Source organism: Lytechinus pictus, chromosome 4, assembly GCF_037042905.1.
Source record: "Lytechinus pictus isolate F3 Inbred chromosome 4, Lp3.0, whole genome shotgun sequence".
Lineage (NCBI taxonomy): Eukaryota > Metazoa > Echinodermata > Echinoidea > Temnopleuroida > Toxopneustidae > Lytechinus > Lytechinus pictus.
The window spans coordinates 5,377,680-5,392,155 of NC_087248.1; the positions used below are offsets into that span (position 1 = coordinate 5,377,680).

General features: G+C 36.2%; 1 protein-coding gene across 1 annotated transcript in view; it reads right to left on the reverse strand.

Moving 5' to 3' along the window:
- The window catches only part of LOC129258533 (NHS-like protein 2), a 61,638-nt gene extending 49,139 nt beyond the window's left edge, over positions 1 to 12,499 (reverse strand). Inside the window, exon 1 of the mRNA XM_064098187.1 lies at positions 12,016 to 12,499. Coding sequence (XP_063954257.1) covers positions 12,016 to 12,286 — 271 coding nt within the window. The 5' untranslated portion in view covers positions 12,287 to 12,499. The remainder of the gene's footprint in view (positions 1 to 12,015) is intronic.
- Positions 12,500 to 14,476: the final 1,977 nt, after the last annotated feature.

Here is a 14,476-nt window from a genome sequence, read left to right on the forward strand (position 1 = left end):
TGCAACTTTCACAATTCGTATGTTCGACAAATATCCAACCAGCCTGAGCATAGAGATATTAACATGTAGTACAGTATCTCCATGAATTGAGCTTATTGAATACATGAACATTATGCATAAGCTACAGTACACCTATATTCAGTAATAAATGATATCAAACCCTTTGTTACCCCCCCCCCCCATCCCCCCCCCCTCTCTCTCTCTCTCTCTCTCTCTCTCTCTCTTTGGAGGTTATTCGGTCAATAGAGTTCCCATGCCACCTGTTAATTGATCAGCCAGTCTATACAACCTTTTTTGTGTACACTTCTTTGTGAATGCCTGGTCTATTGGTCATCTCTATTGTCAAATAACTGTAAATTAGTCTCAACAAAAAGACCCTCTACACTGCACTATGACCTGCATTTCAAGACCGTTCTTAATTTTACTAACATACCTACATTCGTAAGTTGTTGAATTCTGTTAAAGATACAGTTCGCAGTGCTTAAAAAGTTATCCATACTTGTACAAGATCTTGAGCATTTTCAGTATCAGGGCATTACTGTCAAAGGTCTGTAATTTAAGACTAATCAAGAGGCACAGGACAGACAATGAAGGTGGTGGTGATGGAGTCCTAACATGAGAAAGAATAGAAATTTCATCAATAAGCGCAGGTAACAATGTGTAAAAATGGTTCATTCAGAAGACAATGCTGTGTGGATGAGTCATGAAGGAGTATTAAACAAAGAGAATGGAGTATATTTTTCAGGGGACCTACATAATGCCCCAGGGCAGTGAAATGTTTCAATGTGCTCCACAAGTGTACATTATGATTAAGCTATAAACTGTACATCAATAGGCCTATGTACACAGTCACATATAACTACATGCAAACAGGGCCTCATAACCTCGTAAAACATGCATGTTGATGCGCATGTATGGTTTCCCTCCAAATCTCAGTGAAGTTATTTCACTTTGTATTTCAAAAGTCACAATCATGTTTCTGATAATCACCTTTCCTCACTGTTATTTTGTAATCTACACACTTTTTAATACATTTAAAAAAAACCAAGCACCAGCTTTTTTTTACTCATTTTACAATCCCCCCCCCCCCCCCCGTTTAATTAATATTGTTTTCAATTTTTTTTTTAACATGTGTTCTTTCACCATTTGCTCTTGGTGTTTGATATGCACTGCACATTATACTATGTATAGCATTGCTGAAAGTCGAAGACTGCTACGTCCTCAAATTCAAGATATTGTAATTTGCAAATATGTAAAAGACCGCCTCGAGTTAAATCTTGCATTATTAAGTTCCCATCACAATCTAAGTGGAGTGAAGAGCAGGAGCATCCCTTGGACAGGGGGAAAGAGGATACCCCAACCAAATTTGAACCTCAAATTTGCAAACCAAATTTAGTCGGCGTAATTGACGACTATCCGACGATAAGTGTGTAGCGAGCGTCGTCTTAGGATGAAAAGATGGTGTGTTTGCATACGAGGTGCAATGCTAAGATGACTATGCAGCCCTATGCAATGCACACTGAAACCAATACCGGAGTTGGGTCGATATTGATTAGATGTTGAGGCTTGACGGATGCATTTAAAATCATTTTATCTTCGGTAACCCATGATGATCGTGCTCCCTTTATGGTTAACCTACAGCAATAATCTATGAACATACTACATGTACTGTACATGTACAAGCACATATTCTGTCAAGATTATTACATGTGTACATGTACATGTATGTCACTGGACTATAAATTGATATTTGCTCTGTTTTCATCATTATGTTACATCTACATGTAGATGAATGCTTAAATTTTACACTATAAATACTGTATGTAAGCCCACAAATACATATACATGTATGTACATGTACATGTACATGAAAATGAAGCTGGATCAAGCTCTAAATTATACTTCAATTTTACTTTGTAGCCTATAATGTACTCCCAGTCTGAAGTACTTGACAATATATGTAGGCCCCTCGATCTGTGTACATGTAGGACTTGTTCGTGAGACATTAACTTGTAGGAATACCACTACCATACCTATCTACTGTAAAATTATCATGATTATAGAGGTGCAAAATATGTGTAGGGCTATCCCTTTATCTGTAGACATTATTTCATTCAGTTCATTCTGGCTTCCCTCCAGAGTTACGAGTAAGATCTGAACATCAACACTCGGTCACTCATGTACTACAGTTTCATACTGGTAATCATCACTTTTTACTGTTTTAAACACTCTTAACATCAAACTGCACCATCTTCATAACCAATCAATACCAACCTGATATCGATACAGGCCTAGACGTTGGGGCAGAATTCGTTCCGTTTGTTTTACATGTACACTATTGACACTCGCACTCTTGCCTCCCTCAATAAAATCAATATACGCATAGAATTGCAGAATTTAATAAGACATGGTTTTATTGCAACCGTTGGAATTGGTTCCCCAACCCGGGAGATTGCCATAAGGCTACTATCACCGGAGTGAGTGTTGTGATGGGAAAGGTAGGGCGGGGGCAACGAGACGGACGGACAGGCCTAACCAGCCTCTTAAGTCGGGTGTGGGCGGCTAACTGGGCCAATGTATGAAACTGTGCATTTGAAAGATATAAGATAGCAGACGAGATACTGTGAGTGTGTTGCAATGTTCAGATTAAATCATTGGAGAGGAGCAAAAGCACCGTTAGCTCAAGCGAACTCGTGGGCTTTTAAGTCCTTCTGTTCCTCAATGCATGACATGACAGATCAACAAGAAGATATCGGTTTTAACCCACTCACTCTGAATAAGACAGGTGGTCCAAAACAAACAGTCTCCTCATGTGTCCATCACACAACAGGTTAACATTTAGAGTAAAGGGGTACTCCAAGCTAACAAATTATATGATTTAAACAGATAACAAAAAATTAGACAAAAAAAAACACTGAAAATTTAATAAAATTAGACAAAGAATAACAGAGAGCTCTATGGCATTTTAAAGCTTTGCATTATTCCAGTGAAACTGTTCTAGTCATGTCTTCATGAATATTCAATAAGCAAACTAATGATAACATATCCCCACTTGTTTCTTTGTATTTTATTATATGAAATTAGGATTATTAATTTTTTTTCCTCTAAGAACTAAAAATATTTCATTGACAATTGATTAGTGCATTAGATTTTCATAGCTGCAACTTACATACAGGTGTACATGTATTTCATTATAAGGGAGACATATCATGAAAACATGAAACAATTATGATATCATGTAATAACATAAGAAAAAGGGAAGATGGGATGTGACATCAGCTCACCTGAGGAATATTCATGATGATGTGCATTACCGTTTTTACAAAATATTGCATTTTTTTATTCAATAAACTTTGTTATCAGATTTTGCTCTGTGAATTTTACTCTATTTTTTAAATATTTTTAGCCTGGATTATCCCTTGAAGTCCCTTTTTAACAATAAAGTACCCAATATAAACTACATGTACACCAAGCAAGCATTAATTAGATGTATCACCTTGGCATTTCATTAATGAGCGATTAATGCTCAGCCCTTCACAAGTGGGTACTGAAGTCTAGTTATGAATCCTGGGGAATTTACATGTTATGGAATTCTTCTGTTAAAATTTGTTTAATTTAGGGCACAATACATACATGCATATTGCATTTTAGGTGTCTGTTGTGATAGATTAAAATCAATGAACACTACACTTTTAGTGTGCATTTAGGACTGTTAGATGGTACTTGAGCATAATGTACATTTTTTCAAAATTCTACTCCTCCTACATGTAACTCCCTGTTTTTTATACAGACAGGTTCAAGGACACATTGGCTCACTTCTGTTGGCTAAAACATTGGATTTACTTTTCATGAACTTTCAGTCAAAACAAAGGGCAAACTCTGAAAACATATCATGATTAATTTAAGATACTAATGAATTATCAAATGCTTGCATTTATGTATTTTTGTTAAATGAACAATAAAAACAAGTGGAATGCCTCTGGCGGTCTCACCTGCATCACGCGAGTCATTAGCAGCAGTGTTGACTTTGAAAAACACTATTCATATAATGATATAATACTACGTTCATTGATATTTGACCTTGATCATGTGACCTAAAACTTGTCAGTGATACTTGATTACCCCTATATCCACATTTTATACACTATATCTACAGACTTTGAAAGTTATGACAGCAATCTGATAATTACCTCTAAAATGGCCAAAGTTCAATGACCTTAAATGACCTTTGACTTCTGTCATGTGACCTGAAACTCGCATGAGATGTTCAGTGATACTTGATGACTCTTATGTCCAAGTTTCATGAATCAGATCCATAAACTTTCGAAGTTATGATGGTAATTCAACAGATACCCCCATTATGGCCACAGTTCAATGACCTTTGACGTTGGTCATGTGACCTGAAATTCGCACAGGATGTTCAGTGATACTTGATTACTCTTATGTCCAAGTTTTATAAACTAGACCAATAAACTTTCAAAGTTATGACGGTAATTCAACAAATACCCCCAATTTGGCCAAAGTTCATTGACCCTAAATGACCTTTTACCTTGGTCATGTGACGTGAAACTCAAGCAGGATGTTCAGTCATACTTGATTAACCTTATGTCCAAGTTTCATGAACTAGGTCCATATATTTTCTAAGTTATGATGACATTTCAAAAACTTAACCTTAGGTTAAGATTTTGATGTTGATTCCCCAACATGGTCTAAGTTCATTGACCCTAAATGACCTTTGACCTTGGTCATGTGACCTGAAACTAAGGCAGAATGTTCAGTAATACTTGATTAACTTTATGGCCAAGTTTCATGAACTAGGTCCATATACTTTCTAAGTTATGATGACATTTCAACAAGTGGAATGCCTCTGGCCGTCTCACCAGCATCACGCGATTCAATATAGCAGCAGTGCTGATTTTGAAAACTACTATAACTCGCACAAGATGTTCAGTGATACTTGGTTACTCTTATTTCCACGTTTTATGAACTAGACCAATACACTTATAGAGATATGATGGCAATTCAACAAATACCCCCAACGTGGCCAAAGTTCTTTGACCTTACATGACCTTTGACCTTGATCATGTGACCTGAAACTCGCACAGGATGTTCAGTGATACTTGATTACTATTATGTCCAAGTTTTATGAACTAGACCAACACACTTTCAAATTTATGGCTGTAATTCAACAAATACCCCAATTTGGCCAAAGTTCATTGACCCTAAATGACCTTTGACCTTGATCATGTGACCTGAAACTTGCACAGGATGTTCAGTAATACTTGATTACTATTATGTCCAAGTTTCATGAATCAGATCCATAAACTTTCAAAGTTATGATGGTAATTCGACAGATACCCCCAATTCGGCCAAAGTTCATTGACCCTAAATGACCTTTGACCTTGGTCATGTGAAGTGAAACTCATGCAGGATGTTCAGTGATACTTGATTAACCTTATGTATAAGTTTCATGAACTAGGTCCATATATTTTCTAAGTTATGATGACATTTCAAAAACTTAACCTTAGGTTAAGATTTTGATGTTGATTCCCCCAACATGGTCTAAGTTCATTGACCCTAAATGACCTTTGACCTTGGTCGTGTGACATGAAACTCAGGCAGGATGTTCAGTAATACTTGATTAACCTTATGGCCAAGTTTCATGAACTAGGTCCATATACTTTCTAAGTTATGCTGTCATTTCAAAAACTTAACCTCAGGTTAAGATTTGGTGTTGACGCCGCCGCCGCCGCCGCCGGAAAAGCGGCGCCTATAGTCTCACTCTGCTATGCAGGTGAGACAAAAAGGGGAATCCAACCCAAATAAAAACTTGTTTTTATAAGGAAAAGAAAAATCAGACAAGTTGATAGGTGAAAGTTTGAACAATATTGGACAAACAACAAGAAAGTTATGAATTTTTAAATGTTGTAAATATTGGTAATCACTATACCCATGGAGACTTCAACTTGGCCGCATATGGGATGTCATAGTGATGTAAGGCAAGGACTACTCTTCCATGTACTCCAATACATATTATAGCTAAAATTTCATTTTTCCCAAAAGTTTTATTTCAAATTATATTTTTCTTTCATGAGGACATAAAACAATATACTACCTGGGTTATATTTAGATTACTGCTCCAGGGGAATGGGTACTTAGGAGAAAACCACAAATCCCTGATAATAAAGTACATGGCCTATGGAAAAGTTGTCCTTGCCCCTTGTCATAATTTACATACTCAGTTGCCAATTTGAAATCTACATAGTATTAGTGATCTCAATTTTAAAGCAGCTATAACTTTCTTATTGCTTGTCTGATTTCTTTCAAACTTTCACCATTCTGTTTTATTTATTTTTCTCCTTCTCAACACAACATTTTATGGCCAAGGCTGGATTCCCTTTTAACCTTCGGTTTAAGATTTGGTGTTGACGCTGCCACCGTCGGAAAAGCGGCACCTATAGTCTCACTCTGCTTCGCAGGTGAGACAAAAACAGAAGAGTAGTTCCTTCATATGTAGGCCTACAACTTTAGTGAAACTGAACTTTACTAGCATGTACTGTAGGTATATTATGAAATGGCCTCTCCCGAGTCCCTTGTTATATTCACTACATGATGTAACCATAGTAACAGGCACCCAATACTGGACAATTATTCCCCTCTTTTCTTCAAGAACTGTGATTATTATACTCTAATCCACTTCTGAAAGATAAGTGAAGAGCATTATTATTCCTCCATTTTAACTACTTTTCTACCCAGGCCAGGCTACAAAAGAATGAACATGTAGAATATAATGGTAGTAATAGAATAGTTAAAAAAGAGACAACCCTGGATTAGCACAAATGAAGATCTGAACAATAGAACTAAATTTTTCCCAGTATTTACAATACACTGCAGAGTTGATTTCTTTTTTTATTACATACATGTAGGTAATATAAATGTATGAGTGAATTGTTCAATGAAATATGTATGCATGTGAAACTAATTTCATTTCAATTACATTGTGTGATAAATAAAAATGTTGAGTTTTAATGTAATTATACAATCAAATTTGTCATAAAAAATTGTAGGTAATCACAGAGCTCTGCAATACTTCTGGATTTTTACAATTACATTTCACAGAACTATAGATCAGTGTTTTTTTTTAAGAATTTGTCATCATACCAATACCATGCATTCTATCTACAAACTGTTGTTAAAGTGTATGATTTCTCTCTTTGATCAAACTACATGTACTGTATGTACATAAATTTAATTTTGGTGTAAATAAATGTTTAATTTGCCTTTTCTCAAATAATCTACATACTGTATACTTTAAAATAAACAAGTTCAAAGACCAACTGATTCTAGTTCAAATATCAGCAGACATTAATATAAAGTTCTGTATCGAACTGTTATGTGTTGTTGTTGATTGTAGCCTTTTGAGACAATAGCAATCTCGAAGTAATCAACAAATTATTGATGAGAAATCGGTTGAATTATATTCTTTCCAATCCTAGCTCTCTATCCCCCAGAATGGAACTTTGTCAAATTCAAGACCTTCAGTGCAATAATTGTACAGTATATCACTCTACAGCCATTTTCTTGCTTCATCACCCTCCATCTTTTTAATCAACAGATTTGTCATCTAAGCAGCTGTGTCTGTGTACATCCTACCTTATGAGTTCTCCTCCACTGCATTCGTTAGTAAAGCCATATTCAGCATTCAGAGGAATGATAATTGGCTGCAATTACCGGTAAACACCCACAACAATCATGCATACTTTCATGTGCACTAGAATACAATTGCCCTGTGTAAACAACAATTCTGCTTTCTGCAAAAGGTTGAAAATATTTGTGCATTCCTTGTGATTCTCACATCAAAATAAGAAGTGGAACAGTAAAGAATAAAGCTTTGAAATGAAATCTAAGAAACATCACTTGTCAACATGCTTGCAAAACAAAAGCTAAAAGCTTGAAATATTTGACATATTTCAACACTAATGATATTTTATCAACTGATGTAATCACAAGTCTATGAATACCATATCTATCCACCACTTCCCAGTTTAATGAGCCCCCCCCCCCCCCCCCAAAAAAAAAATAATACAAAATACAAAACAATGATTAATCATCATCATCACAACAACCACCATCACCATCATCACTTCAATAATGTGCATGTAAAAATAAAAAGCAAGCAACCCTACAATGCGAAATCTAAAAATGAAAATACATGAATGCCTATTTGTACATAAAAATACACCAGTACGCCTACAATGTACATGTACGCAAGTAATGAACTGCCGTGCAGACTGCCCCTAATCAATTGACCCTCAATTGACGAACCTACATGTATGATACACTGTTCATGTACCCTTGAAGGAATATGAAATTCCTGAATGGCCCAGTCTGAGTACAACATCTTGAAACTGCATCTGGTTGTTGCTAAGCAACTGCATCCTTCAAGTACCCCATGTCATAAAAAGATTCACCATCTTTGCACTTGGTTCATATGTACATGAGCTCTACAGATGTCCACTGTTGCCTGCTAGCAAGGAATCAAAATTAGTTTTCTGTGCATTGACATGGGTAGGGTTACATTATTATGAAAACATCATTTTATTCTGTAGATGCTCTGGTACAGTACATATGACAGGACACACAGGTAATTTGAACTGACACTGCCTTTGGTCAATGGCTGGAGATGTATTATATTCTGTATGGTACAGTATTTATTGGCAAGATATCCTTCTATGAGAGCAATGACGACAGACTGAGAACCATTTTGAGATGATTGTTGTGCAAAGAAATACACCATGTCAAATTTAACTACTGTATAAAATACTCTCAATCATAAAAGATTATTTCATTTGCTTATTTATTTATCTATTTACATGTATTATTCATTTTTAATAGTGTAGGTCCTACATGTATACATGTACATGTATGTACATACTGTATGCTTTATATGTATGCTGCAAGTTTGTTTTTCTCTACCAATCATTTGCTGCAGTTTGCAGAGTCAGTAAGTCTTCTACAGGTGTATCTTTATCGTTTTCCTCCATTTAAAAAAGTCATTATTTGTTATTAAATAGAAATTCCAGTAGTTGCTGTAAACACTGATTTCATGAGAAAGTCTGTAAAACCAGGCTTAATTGTCAGTATATTATCGAGGATCTAGATCTGGTACAGTTACATAAACTGAACTTTGTGAAATCTTGAAATCTACGCTGAATAATGTTCAGACTGAACTTCCCCAACACAGATAAGCGCACGTGGGACAGTGTATAATTATTGCTTTGAGCGTCGGGCCCGACGCTCTACCCGAATCCTGTGCTTATTTGCTGATTTTTCAGCAATTACACAATTTCTTCCAGAATCCTTTGGCACATGCGTTTTATTTATACAAACAGACACTTTGGTGGTCATTTCATTGGATTCTGTACGAACTCATTTTGATATCGTTACCAAAACTAGCATTTACCTTTAAATAGTAACACAATTTTCGAGGCCAGCTCTTGATTCAATCAAATGAATGGATTACAGTTTGATATTTATAAAACAATCAAATAAATTCAAAAGAGTTCAACCTGATAACATTCATTGTTTACTTTCAGGAGACATGATCAAGAAACTTTATCCTATGTCTCATTAAAGGTAGCAATGTTTTGAACGAAAAACGATGCTCAAAGTCCCAAACATTGCTATTCAATTACAGCTCATGTACAGTACATGTACATATACATTCATTTATTAAAGGTATGGGCATGGTCTGCACCTCTGAACACCACAAAAGGGGGCACATTTCACACCCATGCTCTGTGGAATCTGACAGATTCAGGTGTAATGAACTTTCAAGCTGGGAACCCCATCTTGTCTCGCTGGCCTGAAGTTGCCATGGGCAATTCTAGGCAACCCTGGGTTTTCATTACGGATCTCAGCGCATATTGACAGGGATCCATGTCGCCAGTAAAGGATCATATGAGCTCCTCAATTTTACCACCAAAGTATTAAAGAGGACCATTCCAAGTGTTCACCACTTCTACAAGTGCTGTTTTAATACAAGACGAATGCAGTGGATTTGGACTAGATGTACACCTTACATACGTCTGAGACAGGTACATGTAGATGCAGTGTAAACTTATATCCTGCTGAGACAAAACGATTGTACATCAACAAGAAACTTTAAGCTTTTATATAATTCATACTTGGTTACTTGCTTGTAACTCCAGACAAGAACTGGAAAGGCTCATCTGACTGAAGTGATAACATGCTTTATTTAAAAAAAAATATCAAGAATGTTACTACTAGTCTTAAGTCATTTTATTCCTAAATTGACTGTTGATAAGTTGATTAGTAATGTGTACAGTGAATCATAGGAGTAGGACACCTGTTCAAGTAAATCTAGACCTGCTGAAATATATCATTACATGTAAGCCTACATATACAGACGAATTCCTTAATTACATGTATCATATATCACATTTATCTCTAACATGCTCCAATCTGACAGTATTTCCAGTTCAATCTCTGATCAGCTGGCTTTGTTTACATGACTGACTAACACAAGTCAAGGGTTGAAAAGACAGTTGTAAACAAGCCACTTGGATGACCGACTTCAAAAGATAGACCGAAGAGGAGTCTCTAAAAACATGTTTTTCAATTTCCAAATTTTCACAAGGAGTGGTGAAAATGAAAGAAAAAATGAAGCAAACTGCAATCATGCCTTCATGTAGGCCTACATTGGCTACATACATGTTCAAAAGGCTTTCATAAAACAAATTAGTCGATTGTCTGGAGTAAACATACTGTACTGAATATGCATGTTTATGAATTAGGCTGCAGTAGAGTTCAAGTACATTTGTCAATTTTGGGGGGTGACTGTTTGAATCCATGAGGCTGACTTGTTCTTGTAAAGACTACAACTTCGATTAATTAAAATCTTTGGGGGGGGGGTTTCCCAAATGTACACGAGTTCACAACTCCATGTGCATGTATTAGGCTAAGTATTCATCTGAAAGAGTACAGTAGTCAGTACATACATGTACAAATATCTGCTTCCTAGTCTATAGACAAACGAATGAAATGCTTCACTTCATTCGATTGCACATGCATAGAAGACATTGTGGGTGCAGTTTGCAAACAGCGTCAGCCCTCCGTGCATTGTACATGAATTATCTATTATAATCATGCAAAAAGTACAAAAAACGCACATTGTACATGTACAAAAATGGAATGATAAAATCTTTGGTGGACTGATAAACAACATATAATTTTTTCAGCTGGAATACTACTCCAAAATTCAGATATTTGGATGCATAAAGAAGTAGGACATCAACTGTGTCTGGTAAGGAGACTACGAGAGGGCAGGTGTTACTTCCTAAAATCCTCAAAGCCGAGTGATCAGTTTGCAAAGCAAACTTTTGTTTACTTTAGAGCTTGAGGGAGGACTGTTAGACATAATTAATTGACTTTATCTTGTACTAAACTGAAAGAAGGATGTGACAAGTTCAAAACACAACCAACACTACAGACAATATCCATGTGAATTTAAACTTGGACCTGTACACATACTATACATGGATCAAATTCAAATTGTCAGTTAACTCGAACTATGAATGAAAGCCTAATGAATATCTAAACAACAATTTGACAATGATGTTGATCTACATGTAACTACAGTAGATTGTACATCACATTAGACCCCTAATCAGTTTATTGATGTTGTCACCGATCACCCCATCCAGGCATCGACCACCCCCCCCCCCCCCCCCTCTCTCTCTCTTTCTTTCTTCACACTCCACATGACTTTGTTTTTATCTTAAATGATCATTAACATTTCAACTTTAGCATTACAGGAAATTTCCAAGAAATAATTCACATTTTTTAAGCTTCATTCAATTTATATTTTGAAACTCTCCATCTCAGTTCGTTCACAATCAATGACAATGGACTTTTCAATTTTCAAACAAATTTCTTTCAATTTCATCATGTTTATTGTGATTTTAATTTGAACATCTTTTTCCAGATACTTACGAACTCTGACAGATCGAGCATCTAATTTCTCCACAATATCTTCCAATCTGATCGTTCTTCTCCTCAAAAGAACTGTCCTATGTGCAAGTAAATAGGCTTCACTGCTGATGTCGCTGAAAATGTCATTCGCACGGAGCGATAGGTCAGAGAGCTGCCGGACCAGTCCGCAGAGTGTATTGTTCGATACCGTGTCCAACTCCCTGTCGCAGCCGGGAGGCAACGGACTGTTGCTCAAAAATTGAGGCTCCACAACTCTCTTAATGAACGGCATGATGAAGATTGTAACAATTATTCCACTCCTCTGGATATACGTTTTGATAGCTGATGATGGAATAAAATCCAAAAAACATAAAAATCCACTTCAAGCGCAGGTTTACATCATTATTATTTATCAGTCTCCAAGACCATGATAAAGTCTGCGTTCAACGATAGATATGCATACGAATGTGTACAGTGTGCGTGCATGACCGGTAAACACACAAGTACAATATTGTAGACCCTGGCGCTGGCCTAGCACTGCGCTGCGTACATCTCCGCGATCCGTACAGCAAAATCGAGGGGTGCAGAATTGAAAAGAGAGGGGGGCGGGCAAACCCCCTCTTCGTCTGGAGCTATTGTTGTTGTACGCTTTTATGGGCTAACGGAACAAAAGGTCCATCAGTGTATCTGCTATTCGCAAACTGCTGAACACTATATTTTTCTTATTGTATGTATTCATGAAAATTGTAAGTCGGGAGTTTGCCAACAGTAAATAAGTAGGCCTAGGGATTAGTCAAAGATATAGGCCTATTCATATTTTGATTACACATAATTAGAATATAACCCTACATGTTTCTTTTGGGTTTTTTTGCGAGTTTTTTTTTTAAAGAAGGCGAGACCTCTCTGGCCGAAAGAAATTCCCCGTTATCCTACAGAAATATAGGCCTATTGACGGAAATTTTGAAGAGCAGCACTCGGTGAAACTATTTTAAATTCAATGACAAAAGGAAACTATCTGTTTCTTTGGGTATAGTTAGTAAATGTCAAAGGGGCCCAGACGTTAGTGAAAATCGATGCCAAAAAATGACAGCAAAAAAACCCAGTAAAATCTGCATTGGAAATGGCCAATCGTCTCGTATGTACCTTGATGTAAGTCCATTCATTCATTTGCCCATGAAGCAAACTCTGTAAATATACCTAATTGCAATGTTCTGTTATTAATAGGGCCAATACGTCACATGCTAATTTTGATTAAAACAGTGATACCACTCAATATTATTGATGCACGTGGTTTGACAATGTCGGGAAATTCCCTGGTATAAAGCGCGTACTATCATGCGCGCCACTCACCCCCCCCCCTCCCCTCTTTAACAGTGTTCGTTAGCATTTTGTTTTTATGTTTTGTTTAAGGTCATTTCATTGATTTTTCACTCATATTGTTGTAAAACACAATGAAAACAATAAAATTCTTAGTCAATTACACATTTTACCTCCTCAATTTGCAGTGGTTTTCATTTAATTTTATATTATGTTTTATTGGGACACTAAAATCATTATGTTATATAATTGTAAATCATGCTGTTGAGAAATTATACATTGCCATGTCAACATTCTGGTCGGCGGTCCGCCATATAGAAGGCCTATACGGTCCTACAGGAGAAGGTAATTCTGAATGGAAAGTCCACCCCCTTAAAAAACATGAAGATTAGAATATCATAATAAAACATCCTAGTCGCATTTGGATATTGCCAAATATAAAATCACACAAGTTCGAAAAATCATTCTTTGGAAATGTCCGTCATCCAGATGACGTTTCCCGGATTTATGAAATTGGGGCACAGAAAAACGATCTTATTTGGAATTAGTACATTATTTTCTTTTGCAATAAAAAATTGGGGTCAATTGATGCCAAAATGGACATAATTGCCCTCCCCAGAAAAAAAAGAAAAGAAAAGGGATTATCAGTCCTAAACTTAATCCTTCCGAACCTCGAAAGCAAAGAAAAGAAAAAAATGGCCGGGTACTCTAAAAAGAAGGGTGACGACATACTAATAATCACTTTTTTTAAATGGTATCATTGTGCACTTGCCTAATTATCAATCCACTCATATTCAAAAGAATTCATGGAAATATTGTTTCCAAACATCTTGTCCATTATAACCCACCATCAAAATTTCATCATTCGTACAGAAAATTCCACTTTCCTCTGTCTTCACTTAGTTCGAAAGGGAGGGAGAAAACCAAAATCCTAGAAATTGGTAGGGTCACTCAGGGCAAAATGTGTTAATTAATAAGTCATTTCAAGCGACTCTGAAAATAAAAATTGGCAAAAATAAATCTTGTTGAATGGATGAATGAGAAAAAATCAACTAGCATCAGCACAACCCATATTATTTAGTAAAGCTTTCATTACAAAGTTAATCTTCATGTTATAAGAACTATATCTCAAAATATGGAACCTTAGCACTCGAACTGCATGAGT